The sequence below is a fragment of the Nuphar pumila genome, chromosome 10 (assembly GCF_984573655.1).
Source record: "Nuphar pumila chromosome 10, dmNupPumi1.hap1.1, whole genome shotgun sequence".
NCBI lineage: Eukaryota > Viridiplantae > Streptophyta > Magnoliopsida > Nymphaeales > Nymphaeaceae > Nuphar > Nuphar pumila.
Window position 1 is genome coordinate 48665514 of NC_143258.1, and position 27507 is coordinate 48693020.

General features: G+C 38.3%; 1 protein-coding gene across 1 annotated transcript; it reads right to left on the minus strand.

Annotated features, from left to right (window-relative positions):
• Nucleotides 1–3793: 3793 nt before the first annotated feature.
• Nucleotides 3794–10973, minus strand: LOC149826805 (putative phytol kinase 2, chloroplastic). The gene is made up of 6 exons (XM_090020136.1): nucleotides 10488–10973; nucleotides 5107–5174; nucleotides 4897–5028; nucleotides 4628–4743; nucleotides 4223–4337; nucleotides 3794–4104 (listed from the first exon to the last, which is right to left on the minus strand). Exons 1-6 carry the CDS (start codon nucleotides 10824–10826, stop codon nucleotides 3927–3929), a joined length of 948 nt encoding a protein of 315 aa, XP_089876262.1. The 5' UTR covers nucleotides 10827–10973; the 3' UTR covers nucleotides 3794–3926.
• Nucleotides 10974–27507: the final 16534 nt, after the last annotated feature.

A 27507-nucleotide genomic window follows, 5' to 3' on the forward strand; every position in this document is an offset into this window, starting at 1 on the left:
TTGCTTTCAGTAGGATTGTTACTGAAAGTGGGACCGGATTAGTTTGTATGTTCTTGTGGTTACACAAGGTTGATAGTGGAAATCTCAAGCGGGTTTTGCTTTGGGATTGAATATAGGTCTAGAAGACCGAACCAGGATAAATTCTTGTGTTCTTTGTGTGATTGCTTTGCGAATTTCAAAATCCTTTAAAATTCCAAAGACGATATATAAAAGCACTATTCACCCCCCCCCCCCCTCTAGTACTTGTTGCCTCGATCCTATAGCACTTTCAAACTCTGCTAGTTCCCCTACTGGGTATCTGCCTCTTGTTCTTTGCCCTCTACGTCTTGCCGCTTGCAGGTGGGTTCTTCCGCACTTCACCATTCCCATTGCTAACCTTCTTCAACTATCCACCCTTGAATCACTCTCACTTTATCATTCAGGATGGAAGCCGACTTGATGGCATCGCTGAACGTGGTAGGACAATTGGTCATCACCCGAACCTGAAGCTCGTCCTTAAGTCCTCCCATATACTTGGTTGCCCTAGCCTTGTCGTCGATGAAACTGAACTCAGAATTGAGTGAAGTTTGATGTGTTGAATTTGTACTGTAGAGGGAATTCTTCTTATCCTATGGTTCTGGTCAAATCAGGGGCATAAAAATTGAGATTTGATGAGTCAACTTGAGATGAGTATTTTGGTAATTTTGTCAAAATATAAAAAAAGTATGTGTATTAATATGGACATGCTTGTGTGATGATCTTATTCAATTGTGAGAGTCACTTGACATTCGATTGCGACCAGAGTACAACTTTCGTATTTGAGGTAAGGGATATTATAAGTAATCTTAGTTGTAAACAAACCATATTGTGTTGTATGTTATTATTATTATTATTGTATATTAGCATGTTTAGAAATGTAGCTCTGGAGTGTGAACATGATATGCATAGAATGACCATGCATGAGTTTATTGAAATGAGATGACTATATGCATACGCCAGTCGTGAAATGTTATCCTCCCGGCTAGTTCTGAACATTATGATTAGGATGTAGCATGAATCATGCCAAGTTTTGAGCTTGACTTCCCAGCTAGCTATCGGTGGGGTCTCCCTTACTGTTTCAATGCAATGCCTGGTGATCCGGAGATCATTGAAAATATATAGTTCAGAGTCTGGCCAACAATGTAGAATTGGGGTATTCTACGTGGGTTGCTACGCCCATAGACGGGTATGACTAGTATAGTCAACCTAAAGTTATAGTCTATTGTGAGTGAGTGTTGATTGAGAGAGTTAAGGAAAAATTTTAAAATATACAAACCTTGTATAGTATGACTAAAACTAAACTCAGATTAGGCACTTAGAGCCTACTACAGTTGTAAGTCAAAATCATTTATTGCTTATAAATATTCTTTACTGAGTTATAGACTCACCCCTCTGTATAATTACAACTATATGTTCTGAGCACGCTAGCGTAGGCAGAACGTGATTAGCTACTCCGACTTTGCAGCAAAGTATTTGTTAGTTTTATTTTTTTGTCATTGAATACTCATGTAGTTATTGTTTTCATATGTTATGAATGATGAACTTTGTTAAAGAAATTGAGTTTATTAGAAAAAAAATTTAGCCATGTTTTCTCTATGTGAACTATGTTTTTCCTTTGAGAAGTAATACCAACCGAACTTGGACTCTCGAGGTCCCAGATCGAGGCGTTACAAAATTATAGTTACTAGTAAGCGAAATAGATACGAGATGCAATACGTAAAATATAAGTGAAGAAGTGATTGTTAAAAAGCTTGAAAGCAATTGTTGAAGCATGTGAGGAAGCAAAAAAGAAAACAAGAAGAAAACAAGAAGCAAAAAAAAAAAATAATAACATGAAAAACACAATGAACAAAAGAAAAAGTGAGTAAAAAGCGAGGGGGAAACAAGTGAAAAATGAAAGCTATGTGAGAGGGAAGCACAATTCCCACAAATGGGAAGCGAGTTTTTCCTATGCTTCCCTCAAAAGGAGGAAGCATAGCGCTTCCCACCCAAAAAAAATTCCTTTTGCCCACACTTTAGTCACCAGGCGTATATTGGCAACACTTTAGTTCATAAAACCCTTGAAGTCCCCTTCGTCCACCAGCTTTGCGAAATAGAAATTGAATTATCTTTATTGTCTATAGCAAAATGCAGCTTATTGGGCCCCAGGGACAGGGGCCCTAACCTCGGAGTTTTACGCTGCCAGCATGATGACTGTAGTATGACAGGCTCAGCCAGCACGACCAGGTCTTCATACCGAGTGCAGTTTCTTCGGGTTATAAATAAAAAAAAAAAAGTGTAGCTTATTGGCTCCAGCCTATTCTTTGAAGCTAAGAAATCACCATAATATGGCCCATAATCGATGCTTCAACTATTAAAGCACAATACACACAGCATAGGCTTAAAAAAACGGGGGGTGTATATATCAGCAGGTTGAAACATCATTGCACTTGATTAGGGATGCAAATGGTTTGGGTTCAAGTAGGATATCCAACCAAATCTAAGTTGGTTTAGTTGGATTCAGTAAGCAAAGTGATGTGTGAGTCAGATGCATTAGGGTATATACTCTAATTGGATCTGGGTCCGATATGTAGACTCTATTCATTTAAATCCGAGTCTGACTTGAATGATGAAGAACGGTTGAAAACAGATAAAAATTACTTTTCCAACAGGAAGAACGCATTTGGATATGGGAATTGAGAATTCTCACTGGGCTCCACATTTCCTTTGTTTGAGATACGTTACATGAGAATTCGGCTGGGGCCCCAAAAAAAAGAGGATGAAAAAGGCCTCCCACTTCTGTAATTCAAATGACTATATACAAAGATAGCAGTTTCAGTTCTTCAAACAAGGGGGGCCCACATTTTCATTCACACTTCACACCAACGAAGTGAATCGGTTTCTCAAAAAAAGAAAAAATAGGTTTTGAATTGAATCGAGTTAAATGCTTTTTATTCAGACTATTTCAAAGATTAATTTGTTATTTTTTTATATATATTTTTACAACCATTTAGGTGAATTGATTCAGGGTAGAATCGGCTCTATTCAGCAAAAAACAAGCCAATTTTCAAAGGGAGCCGAATCGACTTCTGTTTCGTTTTGGCAAAAGGCAAAATCGATCTGAATTGGGAGCTGATTCAGATTCGATGTTGACAACACAGGTTCACACACCATATAAATTCACATTTCTCCAGTCAACCGTAAATACAAAAGCACCTAAGCAAAAAATAAAAAATGCAACAGTAAGAAACCAGAAATTACAACTACAAAACTGAACATACACCATCTTACACCATAAAGCTTAAAGAAAAATCAATACCTAACATCAGTACAATGAGTCCAATCAGCTCATGGCCTCTACATCAAAGGCCAACAGGATAAGCATCCATTCATGGGAAACTCCCAAGCTGCCATATCTCATATTCAAAGATTGTTGGGTAAAGAAATATGAGCTTCAGAGATTCTAGATAAGAGCTAGTTGCAATTGGCAACCCATAAGCTCACTTATGTAGATCACTTGCATACTGAAAGGTTCTGAAGTCCAGATGATATTGTTGATCATTTGTTTAACATCAAGGGGCATTCTATTTCCAAAAGACATTTTTCCTCTGTTTATATATGTATAATTATCCAATGTACACGTGTCTAAATTTAGATTTAATTAGGTTTGAATGCTTCACAGTATCCTGTTTGTGAAAAGTACATCCATCTTGCATCCATGAAAGGCTTATTCTTAAATGTCTTAATTTACCAACATAAAATGGAGGTGTTACTTCCTCCACAACGATACTTGATATTTCCTAATCTCTCGAACAATGAACATATCATTTGCCAAATATGGCCGCTAAGGGTTAAATACAGCATATGTCTTCGAGAATGAATAGCTGGAATGTCTGATCAAAGTTATGAAGCACAAAAATGATAATCATTTAAAAAATTAAACAACCGATGACCACTGAAGTTAATGGAACAGTTAGGTTATCATCAAGCTCCGTACTTATTGGAAGAGATTCAACTACTGATGTTGTTAAAGAAATAAGAAGAAAACCAGCTACTGTTGACCAACCATCGTCATACAGACCAAAGCTCGATAAGTAGTACATGTATCTGGTAAACATAAATAAGAGTCACTGATCTATAGATTTCAAATAAAAACAGGACCATAATGAAAGAGAACAAGATAAGTAAAATGGGGTTGACTGTTTGAGCTACTGTAAATGCATACCCCGCAGATGCAATAAAACCCGCAAGGGCCATTGACATAGTACCAGCAAAAGACTTCTCTTTGTTGTAAGGAAGCTTCAATGATCCAAATCGTCTTCCTATTATGTCAGCAATCCCTAGAAATAGACAAGACAAAACCCAGCATAAAAATGAAGGCATAAAATAACAGCATCACATGCTTGTGATGTAAGAGAAATATGTGATCATGCATATGTTCATGAGCAAGTTCATGTCTGCATGCCTGATAAAAAGTGAAGTTATCCAGAATCATGGATGTGAGCTTATACATTTGAAGGCACAAGAAAATGACTGAGGCTAATGCCAATACATTGGCTTTGGTATGTACATGATTATAATAATAGTAAAAGCAAATTCAATGAAACAAAAATTTTAAAGATAAAAATACCATCGCCGGCACATAAGTTGCAAATTGCAGCAATGGCAACAGGGGAGGTTCGCCAGAACACTGCAGTGGCTATTGTTATAGTGCAAGCATAGTACAGTGGCCCCTTTAGAAGTTCCCTGAAATAGCCAGATATAAGAAGCTAATGTGAAGTGTATTAGACATGCAGATCAAGATGAATTCAGTACCTTTTCAAGGATAAATTTATACAATCAGTCAAATCAGACTTAAGCATCCTGAAGGAAGATGCAGGTCAAGTTTATTGCAAATACCTGTAATCTCCATGCCTGCTGATGGACTTGACCATAGCCTCATTCTTCAATATGCCCATACCCATCAAAACCATCCTCACTGCATTGACTCCAGGAGCAAATGCTGCTAGATAAGATGCCCAAGGTCCAGGACTGCAGTAGCGAGAGAGAAAATCATCAGCCAAATGAATCAGGTTAGATACAAGGGGATAGTGCTGCCCACGAGTCTACCTGAAAAGAGGCCAGAAAAGCATGAAGACGAGCCCGCCACTTATATGAACAAGCTTGCGGTTCAGTTTCTATAAAATGGAAAACATCCATCAACAATGAAAAGAACAAGCAAAAATCCATATTTGCATTTGACAGGTGACAAACTATTTTTTTAGGCATAATCAGACAATTGATAGGTGAAATCTTTTGATACAAGAAATATCAGAACTCTAGACATGACAAGTGTGAAATACCTTTACTTTCAGTACCAACCACAAGTTCACGAACCATTTTGTCTAAAAAATTGCATATTTTTCACATTATTATAAATCCATACACTGAGAAGATGAAAGCACAGAACAAACAAAATGGTGATTAGAACAAAATATGCACCCCTTGAACTTGAACACATGAGCATGGTAGAATAACTCGTAAAGTGGAAAGACATAAGTCTTATAATTCTTTCCAATTTGACAAAAAAAAACTAATATTGGCAACAGTTTAATTTAAGGAAAAGAGCAATGTAGCATACATAGTACTAATATCTAACAGCCCAATAAATTTTCAAATATGGCAGGAAACCAACACCAAATTAATGATTTGATTAAGAGCTATCAAAGACATAATATTTGTCAGTTCTGATAGAGTCTATAAGAATTCCTAGAGAGAAATACAGCATTCCTCTTGACATTAAACTCTTCAGTTTTGGGTTATTGGATGCACATCACGTAAGCTAAACTTATTTTCAGATCATATATAACTGCCATACAATACCTAGCAGATCAAGCCAATCAGAATTTCTAGAGAAAAATACATGATGTTTCTCGAAATTAAATTGGCTCAGTTTTGGGTCATTGGATATACATCACGTAAGCTAAGCTTATTTTCAGGTCATAGAGAATTCCCACACAACTCGTAGCAATTGGCAAGGATTTGGGTTTAAGGAATTATCATTCAGCATCATTGTAGATAATAACATCTGTGTAACTTGTTGACAGGAAACAAATCATTCACTATAAGGTATAATTTACCATTCTCCATGTGTTCCCTGACCATTTTCATGTCATTGAAAATTATCAAGAACCTTGATTGGTCAAGAATATTAAATGTGTTAAGTACATGGCAAGCTGCTTTCAGAAATTCATGTTAAATGACTTGAGGTTCAATTGCTTCCATGCATAAGAGTGTCCAAGTAGCAAGTCAACCAACAGTACATTTCCCAAACATGTGATAGGCTAAGGCATAGGGATTATTGTTCAGAAAAATAGAACATAAAAACATGACACATATGCAATAGAACTGCCCTTCCAATTTAATTTCTTTTTTTATTAAGTAAATCACTCTAGGAGGTAAAGGCCAACTTCTTTGATTAAGATAAAAATACATCAATTAATACGAGGACTCTTCCAGCCTGGGTATTGTCTTTCCAAGAATGACAGTCGCCTACAACACTAGCAAGATAAAAAATATAACCAAGTGTAGGATAGTAATACAGAACAAAACAAGGACTAAATGATGAATAAATTAGATAATACCATGAAGACAACTTATGCCATCCACAAGAGGAGATTTCAGAAAGCATATAATTTATAACAATTGCATAGTATGAAGAGTCATTACAAAAATTAGAGTTTCCTCCAAAAAACCAAGCTTTAGAAATATCAGATATTCTACTGCAAATCTAACTCCTGCAGCCAGAAGGAACCATCCTTCTAATTAGCTTTTAGAGTAGCTCAATTAACCACCATATCATCCAGCAAGTTGAACTTGCTTATAGTTTCTATTATATTTCCTGTAAAAATAGGCTAGAATTGAGTAGGTAAGTTGCAAAGTGATATGACCTCCATTACAAGGTGAGTTTTCAAAGACAACAAGAAGAAGAACCTATACTGTCAACGTAAGCAAGGAATCCATGCTACTGAGAATGAAAAGGCATGTTTCCTAACGTTCTTGTTGAATATTATGGAGTTTTCTTTCAATAGAGGTGAATTGTTTCCTAACCGCTGATAATATAGATTAGACTTGATAAGATGGGACGGAACCAAGAACAAGTGAGTGAAATGAGAAGTAGAAGCAGGAAGCCAGGCATTTCTAGATCGAAGATAAATGATGAGAGTGAATTTACTTGGAAAGCAAAATACAAGCGTTCTAAATTCCAAGGTCAAAAGGCTAAAAAATATCATAGGGTAAAACAATATCGCAGATTAAATATTTTCATTTTATAAATCATAGTCTTCTAACAACTATGGAATTACAGATATAATAATAATAATCAGATCATACACCATAAACATATGAAAAATCATTGTTTCACTAACACAATAACCAGAAAGTTAAGTGCCCAATGAATTTTAGTGTCAAGTGCCCAGTGAGTTTTAGCATAAGATCTATGACTAGCATATACATGAGTAAAAAGGAATATATTGGTCGTTTTTCACCCTAACTTGCATTTTAAACTTAAAGGTCCTCAAGTTTCCATAGAAAATAGAAACTTTATCTTTTCATCTTAGAAAACTTAAAATGGGTCAAGTTTTAAATCTGAAACCAATTGAAAGAGCTTAACCCTCAAAGAATGCTTTCCAATTTAATGGGAAGCACAGGACCACAACTCTCAGTTTCTCAAGCAACATGCTGAGGCTCCACAGGTGGTTCCACTGACTATGATTAAAAGTCATGTTTGATCTAATTCCATATCATGAGGGTCACCTCAAATTAAATCACTGTTTACCACACTCATCTGTTGGTAATGTCACAAGTTCTAGATTTATTTGAGAGGATATATTCTCAACCTATCTCACAAGGACATGGGATGCGCCATTCTTCCATAATTTTCTATTAAGACTAGTACATAAGAGGAGAGGACATGAGAGAAAATTGGAGAATCCTTGCAACATAGTTCCCAACCTTCTAAAGGTTTGTGGAAAGGAAATTTATCTTAGGAATCTCCGTAATTTGCAATCAAGTGGTAGTCATATGAATTCCTCAAACTTGAACATTTTATTTGGCAATAGAATTTCCCCTCAGTTTTTGTGCAGTCACAACAAAATCAAAATACAGTGGCTCAAAAAGAGCAATACTTAAAATTGATTGTAACTTCTTTAGTACCAAGAGAAGTTGTTTTCATTAGTTGTATTTACCCAATAAAAGCGGCAGCAACAAATATAAAGCCACACCTGATTTAAAAGAACAGGCAGGAAGGTCAGTTTAATATAAAGCACTGTCACCGATATCGCAGATATATTGAAAATATTGTGATATTATCGGCTATTTCAAGGTAGCCGATAATATCGGGAATATATTGTGATATTTTCAAAATATCTCCAAAGACCAAATATTGTGATATTTTTTAGAAAATTTCATATTTTTTTTGTTTCTTTTATATTTTAAAACCTTTAAAACATGTTTCTTTACATTTTTGAAAGAAAAATAATGCAAAAGTTGTTATTTTCTTAGCTTTTTTGTTGTTACAACAACTACGCCTTCATCCCCAAACAATTGGGGTCGGCGATATGAACCAACAAAGAAAATCATTCTGGGTCTTCCACATGAATCCTTCTCCTCCAATCATTTCTATCCAATGCCATGTCCTCGGTGAGGTTCAAAGCATTCATATCCTTTCCTATCATCTCCATCCAAGTCTTCCTAGGCCTACCCCGACCTCTTTTAACTAATATATTTTCCCATTTCGCCATCCTTCTAACCGGAGCATCATTAGGCCTTCGCCGAATATGTCCAAACCACCGTAAACGATTCTCTCTCATCTTATTTTCAATGGGTGCAACGCCTACCTTCTTACGTATCGCCTCGTTCCGAATCTTATCTTTTATTGTATTTCCACACATCCATCTAAGCATACGCATCTCAGCTACACTCATTTTTTGAATATGATGTCTCTTGGCAGCCCAACATTCTGTACCATATAGTAAAGCGGGCCTAATAGTCGTCCTATAAAACTTTCCCTTCAACCGCAATGGCATTCTACGATCGCACAACACTCCAGTTGCACTTTTTCATTTCATCCAGCCAACCTTTATCCTATGGTTTACATCTCCATCAATTTCTCCATACTTTTGAATGATAGATCCCAAATATTTGAAACAATCATCCACTGGTATTTCTTGCTCACCAAGCTTCACTAAACTCCCATCACTACTTCGTTAGCTTTTTTGTTGTTATTTATATTTTTTCCAATTTTTTAAACTCACTAGATATTCTTAAATTTATCAACTTTTGAAAATATCTTCAAGAAATACCTTGGCTGAGAAATTACCTTTAACGATACAGGTGACTATGATATAAAGCAACCATGATAAGGACAAGAGGTTATAGGTTTCATGCTTAAGAAGATGAGAGAACCAAGATGCATCCCTTCAATGAGACATGAGCTTTTGATAAAAAGGGATGGGGATTCTGTCATTTAAAATGTGTCCATGATGATGGACTGATGGTTCTTTCAATAGACAGTCCTAAGTTTCTTCTACTTCTGCAGAATCTAAGCATCATAAAATCCATCTGATGTCAAGGTGCTATTTTTTCCCTAATTTTGAGAAGCCCACGACCCTTACCAACAACATAGTTACACAATCCTTCGGTTGTATCTAACAGTGTAAGGAGAATCAGTCCTCTATATTCACACGCTATTGCTCACCAACCAATTCTCTAGGTAGAAAACATTGTTGGCCTGTACAGGCAACCAAGCTATGTATCCTGTTAATGCATTCATTTTAGGTAAAGAGCTGAAGGAACATCTCTATTACTGCTCTTCCGAACTCTACTTTGTGCTCCCTATTTGTAATATTATGCACCATTCACAGTAAAGACCCGTTTCTTCTTAAAATCAGTCCAAATCGTGCTAATCTCCTCTTGCACGTGTTAAGATTTTCCCACAGACTTGTTACAACAACAAAAGTTAAACCATTGTCCACATGGAACTATGATGTTGTATAGTTTTCACTAAAAGAGCTAGATTCCCCAAAACTACTAACAAAAGACCATAACCAATTAATCAGTATACCGTGAATCGAATTTGAACTTGAAAGAGAAAGTGGTTACATGAATTACATTCACTACGCCAGATCTTTAGGCCAATACCAAGTTCCCAAAGCCAAAACTCTCAATTCCCAAATTTTGTTTACATAAGATGTTTTAGCCATCACCAAGCTTCCGAAACACGTGAATTCTCCATGTTTACGCTACTCATCAACTCAACCACCGAGTAGAACAAGTGGGCAACTCTCAAACACAAGCAAACCCTCCTAAATTCCCCCTTCGCACATGCAGAATTCCGTATCCCCAACTCATATTTCACCTTCTTAAGCACTTGCCAACCAACCAAAAGAAAGCCATAAAAAGAAAATGTGAAGGACGGACGGACGGACGGAAAGAAGGAAAATGGCAATCACCTGATCGAACACGCTACGCTTCGCAACCTCATCCCAGAAACGCAGAAGCGCGAGCCCCACTCCGGCCGTGAGAGCGGCAACGGCGGCGTCGTAAGCGAGCTCGTTGCCGGGAGACACAAGAGTCGGCATCGAAACTCTGGGTATCAAACTCCCCCTTCGTCTTCCGACAGACAGAAACCAAGTCTCCCCACCACCAACAACAAATCTTCTCCTGAAGAGGGAAGAAGACACTTCCTTCGTATGAAGATGGTGGCCGAGAAGTGACCGGAATTCTCGTCGGAAAAGCTTCGGACGGGCGAAGAGAACGGTCAAAGGAGTTGTGGGTACAGTGGTGAACATATCAACAGGCTATGAAGGCGCATCTGCCTATTCAATTCACAGATGAAATTCATAAAATAAGAGGTTGGTAGTTATCTGTTTGGAAATGAGGGTGCGCCATTCTAAGTAGCAATTCGTCTCTTCTCAAGCTTTCAAGTAGTTGCAGTATCGTGCTACAAATATCTCCTGTTTCCTCGGTTAGTCTGCTTCTAAAGGGATGGGATAGGTGAATTCAGAATGATTTCCGTATCACGGTTGCCTTCCCATAAATGAGGGAGGGGTGTTGTGTGTTCTCTCCCGAAGACGCGTGTTTGGGGTCCGAGTGAGCGCATATAAGCACAGGGTTCGTATTTCCCATATTAGCATCACTTAGCATCGGACTCCGGTGAAGACTTAAGAATCTTTTCTTGTTATTTTCATCATAAAACGATGGTGTAAGAAAATGATAAAAATATTCTTCATTACAAAAAAAACGACAATTCAAAAAAATAACAAAAATATCTTTCATCCATAAAATAAAGTCAAGGATGATGTTAACTTTTCAAAATCCAAACAGGGAAACAAACTTGAAATGCTCTCTCTTTTTTTTCCATTTGAACTTTCCATTGTTATCTTTTTCTTATTCCTTCTTCGTGAAACACTGCAAAACCCCCTCTCTACCTCTAAAAAAGAAATTAAGAGAGGCAAAGTGCCAGCGATCCGATGGTGATCGTCGTCCTCTTTCTGCTCGCAGTGACCGAAATGCTACCCTCATCCAACGGGCAACCAACTGCAGCGGCCCCTCCGCTGCCTTCGAAGGACACCTACAATAGAATCTTCCTCCAGTACACCTACAACGGAGTCTTTCAAAGTACAATTCATCTACCCCTACGTCAGCAATACTTTCGATCAGAGTTATGCCTTCCAGGCTACCCTGATGTTGCTCAGTACGGGTGTTCGCACCCTCAAGTCTTGGTGGGCATTCGTCGAGTTCTGGCACCATGAGGTCCTCATCTCGACCTCCGACGTCGTGCTCCCTGACATTACTCACCTCCCTACCAATGTCGAAAATGGCACGTTCCTCTCCGGCTTTCCCATCACGGACCTCAAGACTGCCATCGGGATGGCTGGCAACTACAGCTTGATCATGGCGAAGATCGTGTTCAAGGGGGCGGAGTTCGGCATCGCGATTTACAATTTACACACGGTGCGTAGCGAAAAAAAATGGCAAATCTCTAAATCGAGTAGCGATTTATGAAAATCGCGTAGCGAAAAAAAATAAATGGAAAATCACTATGCGATTTTCGTAAATTGCTATATCGAATAGCGATTTACGAAAATCTTGTAGCGAAAAAAAATGGCAAATCGCTAAATCGAGTAATGATTTATGAAAATCGTGTAGCAAAAAAAATAAAAAAAACTCTAAATTGAGTAGCAATTTACGAAAATCGTGTAGCAAAAAAAAATAAAAAATCACGGGAAAGGGTGTTACGAAAATCGCGAGCAAGAAACAACCAAAGGAAACAATAAACAAGAATGATCAAACAAAACACTTTATTGCTCTTTTTCGACAGTTACAAGAGTGAAAGAAAAGAAAGAATTTATACAAGGCCCAAAAAAAATTCTTTTGGGGGTGTTGCGCCCCTACGACCCCCCACCAGGGGCGGCCCTCTGGACCCCCGCCCGCTGACCGCGCAGCGGGACCCGTGCCGGGGGAGCCCCTGGACCCCCCCTTCTGTAAGGGCAAAAACTCTGAATCAGGCTCCACAACTCATCAAGTTGAACCATGCTATAGTCAGTGTGCAGGTCAGTCGGTGTTTGATGGAGCACAAAGGCAGAAAGAGAAGGGAGAGAGAGAGGGGGTTGGTGTTTATGGCCTTCTTTAGGGGGATTCCTTTTTCGAATAATTCTGCAATGCAGGGATTGGGTCTTAAATAACCATCTCTGGGGTACTTAAATCTTTACAACTGCTCCTTTCTAGAATCATCATTTTATGGCACAAATGGCAGAAAGGGTACTTAAGTCTTTGCAACTGTACCAGACTCTGACGCTAACTAATGCTGACAAACATGGGGATATGAGCCCCATGAGCTTATATACGTGGCGGCACTCATTGGGACCCCCCGAACATGCACTGTGGCTAACGGTCGTCTTCAGGGGGAAACATATAACCTGCTTCGCATAAATGCCAACCAATCGAAGTCAGATAATTGTTAGGAGTCAACGCTAAATTAAGGTGAGATTTAAAAAAAAAATTCTAGGGGTTCTTGAGAAAAATCCTGAAAAAGAGTGAAAGACCCACTTTAATAAATTAAAAAAAAGAATGAAGCAAATTAAATATATTTATGTAGAAAATATTCTGCAAGTTTTTTTTGCCAATGATTTTTCAAAATTTTATTTTCTTGGGTTTTGGAGAAAAACCTCACAAAATCCAATTTAAAAATTAAAAAGAGTAGTAAAAATAATTTGTATTTTTTCCAATATTTGTTAAAAACATATCTATTACTATATACATATATAAAGGTAATATGTGATTCGCAAGTATCGGGTATCTAAGGATGCACACGAGCCGAGCTTGAACAACCATGTTCGGGATCGGCTTGAGTCGAGCTCAAGCACGACTCAGTTTGAGTTGAAAACCTTTAATTTAAAAATGTTGTTAAATTTTTTGAAACTTGTGTAAAATATTATTTTGAAAGAGAGGCAAACAAAGATATTTGAACTCAGGTCTCTTTCAAAGATGACAAATGAGTTGTCAAAAAACTGTGTTAAAAATGTGAACAAAATGTCTTCCCAATGATAACAAATGAGTTGTCCACACAGGTAAGACAAAACTTTGTCTTAAGAATGTGAACAAAATATATAGATATATAAATCTATTTTTTTTATATAACTATATGAACTTATTCGAGCTGGACTGCCAGTTCAAGGTTGGCTCATTTATGTGTTTCGAGCCTGAAACCTTGTTCAAGCTCGACTCATTTATTTTTTAAATGAGTTCAAACCGAGATTCAATGAGTCAAGCCCGAGCCTAACCCAAGCCAGCTTGGTTTATCTAGGGTTGGTTTGTTATGCTCCCTCTCAAAGGAAGCTTCTTTGCTTTTAAAGGGAAACATGAAAAAATACTTTTATTGTGTTCTCCAAACTGCCGGGTGGGCCAACACTTTGGTCAGGACACAGGACCACACAAGCCACTTTGGAGGGAAAGTGCTTGCATTTATTGTATGGTCCTACACATATTTATCCTAAGCATATATGTTTCACCTTTTTTTAGGGTTTTTTTTTATAGAAAAGGGCATTAAACAAACGCCCCGCTAAGGTTACTTCCCTCCTCTATTGGCTGTGGTAAAAGTGTGTATAGAACTTTACCTATGTTTTTTCTACTGCCATCAACGTATCTCATCCCCTGAGACTTGTCATTTCATAACCATCAAAAGGATATATCTGGTTTTAAGCATGTGTAGCATTTGGTTGCATTCAAGTGTGATTTGGAATAGGAATATCCAATGAATCTCATTTGCACAACTAACCAAACATATGATTTGAAATCTCATGAAAATGAGATAATGAATCTCATTTGCATAGCTAACCAAACATGAGATTTGGAATCTCAAGCAAATGAGATACAAATGTGATTTAAAATAGCATGTGAAGTGAATTCATATGATTCTAAATCACATGAGATGCAACCATAAAGATGGGACAGTTTTTTTTACAGCTGTAAAATACCCATCTTTGTATTTTTATCCAAACAATGTACAGAATACACTTGGAGAAAAGCTTCTAAAGATTTTAAGATGTAAACAAAAGATTTAGTGAACCATATGGAAGATGGGTGAGTCTATGATTTTTTTTTTCTTGCTTCCTCTTTAACCATCTGGGCCTAGAATAGGACCTGCCTAGGCCTAATTCAACCTGAATCCAGACTCAGTACTGACCCTTCATATTCGGTCTCAATGTGAACATAACTGGGTGGCCCAAGCCAAACATTTTACAACCTAGGGATTGTCCAACTTGTTCATCAAAGAACCATCTTCTAGAAGTCTTTGTTCTTGATCGGCATGAACCCACAGCCTAAACCACTTAATATTCGTCTTATTAAACAAAATATGGTCCTAAACAGTGTTATTGGAAACTCCACTTATATGTGGAAAACTAGTTTCTTGAGAAAGCTTTTTCGAAACTGAAAACCTAGTGTTTTTGAAGCTTATGGGAAACCCATTTCCCATCAAGTGAGAAACCCGTTTTACTTCACATGGGAAACCTACTTATTTTATATGGAAAACTCATTTATCTTATTTGAGAAACATGTTTTCATATATTTCTTTTAAGTTTTTCTTAAATGAGAAATTTCCTTTTTTAATAAAAAATTGAGAATAAGGGTGCCTTTATATAAGAATAAGGGTGATATACAAGATTGCACAAACTATCGTGGTATAAAACTCATGAGTCATACTATGAAACTTTGGGAGAGGGTGATTGAGTCTAGGTTGAGGAAGGTTGTCATGATATCGGAGAATCAATTTGGTTTTATGCCTGGAAGATCAACTATGGAAGCTATACATCTTCTTAGACAACTTATTGAAAGATATAGAGAGAGGAACAAAGATTTGCATATGGTTTTTATTGATTTAGAGAAGGCATACGATAGAGTACCTAGGGACGTTCTCTGGTGGACAATGATGAAGAAAGGTGTTTCTCTCAAGTACATTAGTATAATTAAAGATATGTACGAAGGAGTAGTAACCAATGTCCGCACTTGTGGAGGGGTGTCAACCAATTTTCCGATAACGGTTGGGTTACATCAAGGATCTGCTTTAAGCCCTTTCCTATTTGCGATAGTGATGGATGAGCTTACGAGATGAATTCAAGAAAATGTACCGTGGTGTATGTTGTTTGCTGATGATATTGTTTTGATTGATGAGTCTAGAGCTGGGGTTAATGCTAAGTTAGAATTATGGAGACAGACATTGGAAGCTAGAGGTTTTAAGTTGAGTAAGAGTAAGACTGAATATATGGAATGTCGGTTTAGTAAGCAACGAAGTAGTGATGGGAGTGTAGTGAAGCTTGGTGAGCAAGATATATCGGTGAATGATTATTTCAAATATTTGGGATCCATCATTCAAAAGTATGGAGAAATTGATGGAGATGTAAATCATAGGATAAAGGTTGGGTGGATGAAATGGAAAAGTGCTACTGGAGTGCTGTGCGATCGTAGAATGCCATTGCGGTTGAAGGGAAAGTTTTATAGGACGACTATTAGACCCGCTTTACTATATGGTACGGAATGTTGGGCTGCCAAGAGACATCATATTCAAAAAATGAGTGTAGCTGAGATGCGGATGCTTAGATGGATGTGTGGAAATACAATAAAAGATAAGATTCGAAACGAAGAGATACGTAAGAAGGTAGGTGTTGCACCCATTGAAAATAAGATGCGAGAGAATCGTTTACGGTGGTTTGGACATATTCGGCGAAGGCCTAATGATGCTCCAGTTAGAAGGTTGGAGAAATGGGAAAATATATTAGTTAAAAGAGGTCGGGGTAGGCCTAGGAAGACTTGGATGGAGATGATAGGAAAGGATATGAATGCTTTGAACCTCACCGAGGACATGGCGTTGGATAGAAATGATTGGAGGAAAAGGATTCATGTGGAAGACCCAAAATGAATTTCTTTTTTGGTTCATATCGCTGACCCCAATTGTTTTGGGATGAAGGCGTAGTTGTTGTTGTTGTAATAAAAAATTGAGATACACGTGTTATTCAAAATTTTAATAACTTATTTAAAAAACTAAAATTTGTATATATTTTTAATATTAAAAGATTGTAATATATTGGATGAAATTGAGAATTTTAAAATTTAATATAACTGCATTTTTCTTTCTTATTTCTCGATCTGATCTAAACCAATGTTGCATTTAAATACTTTATTTATGATATTTAATATTTTATTATAAGTAAGCTAACTATGCACTCGCTTATATAAAATATAACCAACTTTATAATAGTTTTATAGTTGTAGTCAATGTAATAATATATTTTTATTAAAAAATTAATAATTATCATCATATTAGTAAAAAAGTAAAGTTTATATAAACTTAAAATATTCTTTATACGTATTGTTGACATTTTCACTTATGCACTACATATATATATATATAAGTAATGAAAATATAAGTTTATCAAAAGTATTACAAAGTGTTTGATTGTGCTAATATTGAAATTAAAACATGATATCTTTTAAATAGGTGGTATTTTGAAAATACATCTTTTCACGAATGTATCAGCATTTGAAAATGGATCATAAGACAAAATCATGATCTTTTAAAAATATTAACACAATATTTTCATGTAGGTATGCGCTCAGTTCTTGCATGCGCAAAAAGTAAACCTTGGATACTGAATAAATGCATGAATAGTTTATTAATAAAATGTAAAATATTTACAAAAAACAAACCTAACATTTTTGGATAACTCAATTTCATACTTAAAAACACTTATAATTCAAAAACATACCTAGATTTATGATGAGTTATTAAAATTCTTATCACTCATGACTATTTCTCCTTTAACCATACTTAATACTTAATAAATTCAAAATTGTACCCTCTCTCTACCATACCACATAGGGTAAAAATTGACTTGTTAACGATGAAATCATGAATTTGAGTGGAAATAGGAAAGGCTCTAGCTTACCAATTGACCACAGGTATGCTTTTGGTTAACAATAAAATAAATCAGGTATGCATTTGAATTATCATTTTTTTTGCTATGAATTTGAATTACAAAAATTGTTCTGATATGTTTGTGTAAATAACATTAAAATATAATGTTATGTTGTAATGATTAAAAAATCGATAATGACGTGGATGACACTAGCTTTTAGACACAATACCGAGATTAGCTACAAATTAGAAAATATGACAAATCTGGCCAATTGATTTTCCTTGATGATTTCGGTAAATTGGCCATGTTTGTCCTATTTTCTAGTTCATGACTAGTTATGGTATTGTGTCAAAAATTATTGTCGTCGTCGCCTTTGCATTGGCAAGCCATGAAGCATATTGGCAAGATGCTATGACCACAGAAATCCATCTCTTAGAAGAGAATAACACCTAGATGCTTATGAGTTTGTTTGAAGGAGATCCACCCATTGGTTGAAAATGGATCAACAAAGTTAAGTATAGTTATGATGGATTTGTAGAGCAATATAAAGTAGTTTAGTCATAAAAGGGTACACCCAAGTGAACTGTAAGATCCATAATTCTTTAGTAAAAAAAAAATGAATAAAACATGAGGTCTTTTTATGTAAATTTATTGTATTAATCTGAAATGTGAGACGAAGAAATTTCGCAGAATCAATTATACTTAAGACGTATATATGCTCAGAGATATATGGTCAAACAGTCAGAGAGCCATATTTTTCTCTCTAGACAAAATTAGAGAATTTCGCAGAGCCAATCTATTTCATCTCGTTGAGATGAAGAAAATGGTATACTCATTTTTTTCACAAAAAAAATATCGATGAAAACCCGAAAATGCATGGGCCTCGAAAAAATATCTGATGGGCCCTACATAAATATCTCACAAAAAATATCTTGTATGTCCCACATAAATATCTCATGAAAATATCAAATAGGCTCCACAGGGATATGAATATCATTATGTTACTTTGGCCTTAAGTTTGGATCTAGTTTAGATGAGCTAAATAGATCAGATCCAGTCCACACATAGATCCAAGGTCTACATTTTTTCTATAAATAGAAGGAGACCCCCTTTAAAAAAATATTCATCTCTCTGTCTCTATCTTCTTACTCTCTTCTCTCTCTTGGTTTTAGCCTAGGCTAAGCCTAGTTGACCTAGACCAAGCCCACTTGAGGTGAGCTTAAGCCTCCCTAGCTTGAGTCTGCCTAGACTATATCGAGCCCACTTAGGTCAAACCACTTGACCTATCAGGTTAGTTTTTTTCTCACTTCTTTTATTTTTGGTCTTAGCATAGGTCAAGCCCACTTGAGGTAAGCTTGGACCCACCTGACCTAGACTTAACCCAGTTGGGTCAAGACTCTTTGGCCTTGACAGCTTGACCTCCTCTATCTTTTCTATGACTAGGTCCAACCCATCTGAGCTAGCCTAGCCCACTTGAGGTAAGTTTTAACCTAATTGGACATAAACTAGGTTCAATCCATTTTGACCTATACATTATTGTTTCATCACGCCGACAAGTTCTACACGAGACGCTCTTGGTTGTGATCGTACCAGAATTAAAGACGTGTCGGCCATGACCTAGAAGCGCCTCTAACATTGTGTTAAGCCACCGCTGCTGAATTTTTGGTTGATTTGCACGCCGTTCTCTCTCTCTTTTAAGTTATTTGGTGAATTGACTATTGTGTACGGTGGAATTTTCCTTACCATACACCTTTCTAAAATAATTCTTGATCCTAGTCTTTGGTGTATGTCCTAGGGCACCGCAAGCTTGCTTCGATGTTCATGCACGTACCCTTGCGACTATTGCTCGATATTTATGATGAACTAAGTACCATAGGGTCTTAGTTTTTGGTTTACACTCACTAGGGCACCGTAAGCTTACTTCGGTGTCCATGCATGCATCCTTACGACTACTTCTCTATTTACTATATATATATATATATATATATATATATATATATATATATATATATATATATATATATATATATATATATATATATACTTTGCTTTACCCAATTTACTTAACCTGATGCATGATTTCATTTATTGGGCCCTGCTTTATGCACTTTACTTTATCATTGTACTGTTATGTGCACATGTTTTTGTTTTATGCAATTTACTTAGCCCAATGCGTGATTCATTCACCGGGCCTTGCTCACGTACTTTACTTTATCGTAGCGCTATTATGTACACATGCTCCTGCTTTTACTAAATATAGTTGTGCTATAATAAGCATACAAATGATGACTGATATCTATTGCCAAAGCGATTTCAAATGCCTTGCTTCGTAAAAAATATTGTTTGGCAAAGAAACCCCTATTGAAAAGGTTCCAGATTTGTGCAAAGACGCATTTATGTAAATATCTAAGTCATCAGCGTATGACCTAACTAAGGCCTAGGTTTTCAATAAATCATGGAAGATGCAAAGTACGCACAACGATGCACATCTATCCAAAAGCGAACTTAGCGATATTGTCAAAATTTCTTACAAGATGCTCTCTGAGCTAAACGGAACGTAGCAATTTTCTCGTTAAATAAGATGTCAAAATTTTTGACAAGATGCTCTACGAGCTAAAAGGAACATAGCAATTTTCTCATTAAACAGGGGAGATACTACTGAAATTTCTGACAAGATGCTCTCCGAACAAAAAAGAATGTCGCACTTTTCGCATTAAACAGAGGAGATGTCAATTTTTTTGGCAAAATATCCACCTAAACTAGTATGAATGGCACAATGACGCCTCCATTGTTGAAACCTTGTCTAGATGATTTGTTTCATTTTCACCTTAAAGGGCACCATACTCGTAAGGACCGATGCGCCAAAGTAGTCGTTGTGCCTTGCTAGGCCAGTGTTCGATATGGCTAAATAGCCTAAGTAGTCGATCCAAAGTCATCTTTGTCTATGCATGCCTTTATTATACATTATACAACAATAACACTTGTAAGCACCGTTGTTCTAGAGTTGGTTGTCCACCCGCAAGGGGTAAAGCACCCGTAAAGATTGTAGATGCCAAGAGCGAGGTTCTGCATGTATATAAACAAACAAAAAAGTAGTCCCTAACCACATGGAAACCGGCCCGTGCTTTGAAAAACTAAGTGGGGTTGGATTCATATTCCCTTTGTGCAGAATGCACTGGATTGCCTATGTGGCACTCTAGGCTACTCATCAACACTGCCATGGTTACCCATGTGGTCAGCAGGGTGTCAAGCTGACGATCCAGGATTGAATCCTGCTAGCACCTTGGGGCTTCATTGTTTTATCACGGTTGAGACCCATGTTGTCTGAATTGTTTGGCCACCAATTTAGTTGTATCAGCCCATACTGATACTCAAGTGAATCATTTTGTACTATACTTTTTAAAATAATAAAAAAAAATATTATGTATCAATCATGACACATGTTAAAACTATTAAAATAATATTAAAAAAATTAATTTTTAATATTTATTAAAAAATAGCCTATTCAGGGGTGAAGCCTATTGGCCGAAACTAATAACATTGGTTCAAACAAATAAGTCTAGGTGGTCATGTTCTCAACCTTGACTTTTACCTTGCAGTGAAGACATGCCCATTAGGGTCTGTTTGATGCGCCGTTCTCAGCGTGATTTGGACAAAAATCTCGCTAGGAACGACAATTTTCAACAAACGTTTGATGCAACGGATGGCGTTTCACACATCCTCCGCGTCCTTAAACGCATGATCTTTTAGTTCCACCCTCCCCCCTGTTACAAAAGTAACAGGGACGAGAGGGACGTTAATTTTGTCTCAACGGGCATGCCTCTTTGAGCCCCATCGCCCTCCACATCCCCCTCGTGATCTCCTCCATGAAGCTCAGCGGGGGGGCATTGGGTCCCCACTTTGTCTTCTCGCAGTACGACATAAGAAAGTAAGCTCCCTCTGTATGTGATGGAAGTATAATCGAAGAAAGAAGAAGATACATATAAACCATCTCCACCGATTTGTCCTCAAGATTTTTCGACAGAATGGAGGTCGAATATTTCGACGCAGGCGTCGGGAAGTTCTTAGCGGGCCGAGGTTCCATCCGTGAACCACTCTACCACATGCCGGACACTCCGCAGCGGGGCTCCCATCGACGAGCGCAGTCGGACGTGGCTGGGCCGCCGACGGAGAATGAGGGCTTGGCCACGTCGGAGGCCGCATCACCGGCGCTCTGGGTCGGTCAACGGTTCGTCAGGCTCTTCATTTCTGGAAGTGGAGTCGTCGATGGTCAACACAAAGCCAGGCTCTTTGTTTCTAAAAATTGATATTCAGAGTAAAAATCCAATTTGAGATCCATATTTGGAGTAAAAATTGATATTTGGGGCAAAAATCCAATTCAAAATCCATATTCGGGGCAAAAATCCAATTCCAAATCCATACTCTAGCTAAAATTCATTATTTTAGATATAATTTCATAATTGGATCTATATTTGAGTAAAAAACCATAATAAACTTCTTAAAACATGTAAAATCATGGATGGATCGGGTCATATGGTCCAAAACAAAGTAACTTGACCCATTATCAATGACTTTTCAAGTTGTTCGTACATAGTCATCAAACAATGGACATTTGAAACATAGCATCTGATTACCGTCCAAACAAACATTGGACTTGCAACAGTTATTACAATATCTTTTTTGTTCATTTCGTCCAACCCTAGACAAACCATCAAACATACCCTTAAGTAACATAGTCTTCAGTGAGGGTTCCTTCGTCAAAAAGTGGGCAACTCTCAACTGTGATAAAAATCACGAGATATTTAGTACAAGCTGTATATCATGTTTTATTCATGAATATCTCATTTTATATTTATATTGCATTTTTTGTGAGATATTCACAATATCTGCACATGCAGAGTACTGTATCCCTCTATGACACAAGATTTATAAAAATCTTGCGATAATATTGAGAGAAATTGTCTGAAAGTTTAATACGACATTTTCTGGTGAAGTTTTCAAACGGTGACAAATATCGCAATATTTAAGTTTTTAGTAGATATTTACCTTGAAAACCCCAAGATTGTATTTTTAAATGTGTTTTATTTACATTTTATTATGAACATTACTTTTTATATATTTTATTTTATTTTTATTCCGACATTTTGCCAAATAAAACGTGAGATTTATGAAAATTTTCAAAATCTCTCGAGTTTTTGACTGCCGATATTTTGTGGTTCTAAACTTTTGTCACTATGGTATACCTAACTCACGAAGCAGGTTATATGTTCCCCCTCCGAACAGGGCAGTTAGCTACATCTCATGATCGGGGGTCCCAAAGAGCACCACGTATGTAAGCATGTGTGTCTCGTATCTCCATGTTTGTCAGCATTAATTAGTGTTGGAGTTTGATACGATTGCAAAGACTTAAGTACCCTCTCCTCCATTGGTGCAAAAAAAATGACGGTTCTTGAAAAGGAGTGGTTGTAAAGACTTAAGTGCCCCGAAGATGATTATTTAAGACCCAGTCTCTGCACTGGAGGATTATCCGAAAAAGAAATCTCCTCTGGAGGAGGCCATGAACATCAACCCTCTTACTCTCTCTCTCTCCCTTCTATTTCTGCTTCTGTGCACATCCATTAGAAGATCATACATTGCTCCATCAAGCACCGACTGACCTGCACATTGACTGTTGTGGAGCCTGATTCAAAGTTTTTACCCTTACAGGAGGAGGGTTTGGGGGCTCATCCCAGCGTGGGTAGCATCATTCAACTCTCACTCTCTCTCTCTCTCCCTTTTATTTCTGCTTTTGTGCACATCCATTAGAAGATCATACATTGCTCCATCAAGCACCGACTGACCTGCACATTTACTGTTGTGGAGCCTGATTCAGAGTTTTTACCCTTACAGGAGGAGGGTCTGGGGGCTCCTCTCAGCGTGGGTAGCATCATTCAACTTGAAGAGTTGTGGAGTCTGATTTAGAGTTTTTACCCTTACAGAAAGGGGGGTCTGAGAGCTCCTCCCAGTGTGGGTAGCATCATTCAACTTGAAGAGTTATGGAGTGTGATTCAGAGCTTTTACCCTTACAGAAGGGGGGTCTGAGGGCTCCTCCCAGCGTGTTCATGGCCTTTTGCCCTTACAGGAGGGGGGTCTGGGGGCTCATCAACCCTCTCTCGCTCTCTCTCCCTTCTATTTCTGCTTCTGTGCACATCCATCAGAAGATCCTACATTGCTCCATCAAGCACCGACTGACCTGCACATTGACTGTTGTGGGTCCTTACTGATGAGCTGCCTCTAAATTTATTCGACTCTGGGTCCTTACTTCACTTGAAGTTGAGTCGTCGTATTTTTTGTTATTCGGTGGGTGGTGAGGCCCTCCTCTACTCTCTCAAGACTCTTAGCTTGGGCAATCTTTCTTTTGATGATTGTGGTCATCAAAAGAAAGATTGCCCAAGCTAAGAGTCTTGAGAGAGTAGAGGAGGGCCTCACCACCCACCGAATAACAAAAAATACGACGACTCAACTTCAAGTGAAGTAAGGACCCAGAGTCGAATAAATTTAGAGGCAGCTCATCAGTAAGGACCCACAACAGTCAATGTGCAGGTCAGTCGGTGCTTGATGGAGCAATGTAGGATCTTCTGATGGATATGCACATAAGCAGAAATAGAAGGGAGAGAGAGAGAGTAAGAGGGTTGATGTTCATGGCCTCCTCCAGGGGAGATTTCTTTTTCGGATAATCCTCCAGTGCAGAGACTGGGTCTATTTCTGCTTTTGTGCACATCCATTAGAAGATCATACATTGCTCCATCAAGCACCGACTTACCTGCACATTTACTGTTGTGGAGCCTGATTCAGAGTTTTTACCCTTACAGGAGGAGTGTCTGGGGGCTCCTCTCAGTGTGGGTAGCATCATTCAACTTGAAGAGTTGTGGAGTCTGATTTAGAGTTTTTACCCTTACAGAAAGGGGGGTCTGAGAGCTCCTCCCAGTGTGGGTAGCATCATTCAACTTGAAGAGTTATGGAGTCTGATTCAGAGCTTTTACCCTTACAGAAGGGGGGTCTGAGGGTCTCCTCCCAGCGTTTTCATGGCCTTTTTCCCTTACAGGAGGGGGGTCCGGGGGCTCATCAACCCTCTCTCGCTCTCTCTCCCTTCTATTTATGCTTCTGTGCACATCCATCAGAAGATTCTACATTGCTCCATCAAGCACCGACTGACCTGCACATTGACTGTTGTGGGTCCTTACTGATGAGCTGCCTCTAAATTTATTCGACACTGGGTCCTTACTGCACTTGAAGTTGAGTCGTTGTATTTTTTGTTATTCGGTGGGTGGTGAGGCCCTCCTCTACTCTCTCAAGACTCTTAGCTTGGGCAATTTTTCTTTTGATGATTGTGGTTGTAATGTATCATTGAAGTTAAAATGGGGAATGAAATGACAATAGAAATCGCTGAAAATTTACAAAAATAAACTAGACTCAATAACGAAGACACCACTTTTTACGGATTTGGAATATGACCTCTGGTTAGGTACAACGATTTGCTTACTGAATAACACTACAAATTGCTATAGCGTTGGAGTTTGATGCGATTGCAAAGACTTAAGTACCCTCTCCTCCATTGGTGCAAAAAAAAATGTCGGTTCTTGAAAAGGAGTGGTTGTAAAGACTTAAGTGCCCCGAAGATGATTATTTAAGACCCAGTCTCTGCACTACAGGATTATCCGAGAAAGATATCTCCCCTGGACATCAACCCTTTCACACTCTCTCTCCCTTCTATTTCTGCTTCTATGCACATCCAACAGAAGATCTTACATTGCTCCATCAAGCACCGACTGACCTGCACATTTACTGTTGTGGAGCCTGATTCAGAGTTTTTACCCTTACAGGAGGAGGGTCTGGGGGCTCCTCTCAGTGTGGGTAGCATCATTCAACTTGAAGAGTTATGGAGTCTGATTCAGAGCTTTTACCCTTATAGAAGGGGGGTCTGAGGGCTCCTCCTAGCGTGTTCATGGCCCTTTGCCCTCACAAGATGCTACCCGTTCGGGCTCATCAACCATCTCTCGCTCTATCTCCTTTCTATTTCTGCTTCTGTGCACATCCATCACAAGATCCTATATTGCTCCATCAAGCACCGACTGACCTGCACATTGACTGTTGTGGGTCCTTACTGATGAGCTGCCTCTAAATTTATTGCAAGTCACAGCTATGCTCAGAGCAACTTGTCAACGTCCCACTGATAGGCAAAACAACATTTCAAAGGTTATTTATCATATTGCCAGCTTTAGTTGAATCTGTTTTGATTGCAATGTTTAAAGCATCTCTTTCTTGCTTTGAGTGTTTGTTGCTTGCTGCTTAAGTGCTTCTCAGTAAGCAGAATCTGGCCCTCATGCTCATCTCGATTGGATTACTGAGATTCCACCAGTAAGATCCGTAGTCCTTCTTGCTGCTAACTCTTTACATTTGCAGGTTGTTTCTTCAAATGATTATAATAATGAAAAATATGTGAAGGAGTTCAGTATCAGTGTTTCTAATGCGCTTGCTACTTGTCCTGCTCGGGTTTTGCCAACTCCTCGTGTGAGTTGATTAGAATAATGAACAAAACAATAAATTACATATGATCAACTCACACGAGGACTTGGCAAAACCCGAGCAGGACAAGTAGCAAGCGCATTAGAAACACTGATACTGAACTCCTTCGCATATTTGTCATTATTATAATCATTTGAAGAAACAACCTGCAAATGTAAAGAGTTAGCAGCAAGAAGGACTACGGATCTTACTGGTGGAATCTCAGTAATCCAATCGAGATGAGCATGAGGGTCAGATTCTGCTTACTGAGAAGCACTTAAGCAGCAAGCAACAAACACAAACAATCAAAGCAAGAAAGAGATGCTTCAAACATTGCAATCAAAACAGATTCAACTAAAGCTGGCATTATGATAAATAACCTTTGAAATGTTGTTTTGCCTATCAGTGGGACGTTGACATGTTGCTCTGAGCATAGCTGTTTGGAAGGGTGAAGACCAACTATTGCAGCCAACCGTTGGAGAGGTGGAAGAAGAAGAGGAGGTTGCGGCGTTTGAGACGTCGATGGAAATGCCACCCCTCGAAGCCGAAATCAAGTCCGGCAGGGCAGATTGGTCCGGAAATTGCAGGTTAGAAGGTGCAATGAGGCCGCTGCCCGGGCTGTCCGACTGGTTCCAGCGACTGGAACCCAAGTTCGGAGGAGGTTGGAACAAGGTTGGGATCTACGGGGCTTTGAAGGCATCCTTAGGGAACATAAAGTGCCAGGCCAACGTGATAAGGGCTCTGTTTGAAGCATGGTGCTGGGAGACCAACACCTTTGTGTTTCCGTGGGGAGAGATGACGATCACCTTGAAAGATTTGGCGATGATGGGACTCCCATTGCTTGGAGAGCTCGCTCGAGAGGACCCCAACAATTTCAAAAGCAACAGTGCAGAATCCGGCAAAGAACTGAAGGAACGATTCAAGAAGCTTCTTAGGCTTGGGCAATCTTTCTTTTGATGATTGTGGTTGTAATGTATCATTGAAGTTAAAATGGGGAATTAAATGACAATAGAAATCGCTGAAAATTTACAGAAATAAACTAGACTCAATAACGAAGACACCACTTTTTACGGATTTGGAATATGACCTCCGGTTAGGGAGATATGGCCCTGACAAGTTGGTCCTAATTCGGGTAGCGATTTACAGCGATTTGCTTACTGAATAACACTACAAATCGCTATAGCGATTTGCGGAAGACACTACAAATCGCTATAGCGATTTGCAGAAGAATTTACAGAGCCGGTACTGAGATCTCATGTTCGGGGGTTCCAAACCGCGCCACGTATAAGATGCAGACCGGCATGTATCTCCATGTGGGTTGCCATCATATTGCATCGTAATTTGGTGCCGCAGCAAAGACTTAAGTAACCTTTACCGCCATTCGCTTCCTCTTCCTCGGACGGACATAAATGCCCTCCTTCTAGAAAACTGAATCGTCGGTTCGTGAAAATGACAAAACTGCCCTCCATCGATATCGCGGGAAAACGTTCTGCAGGTGGTTGTAATGTATCAT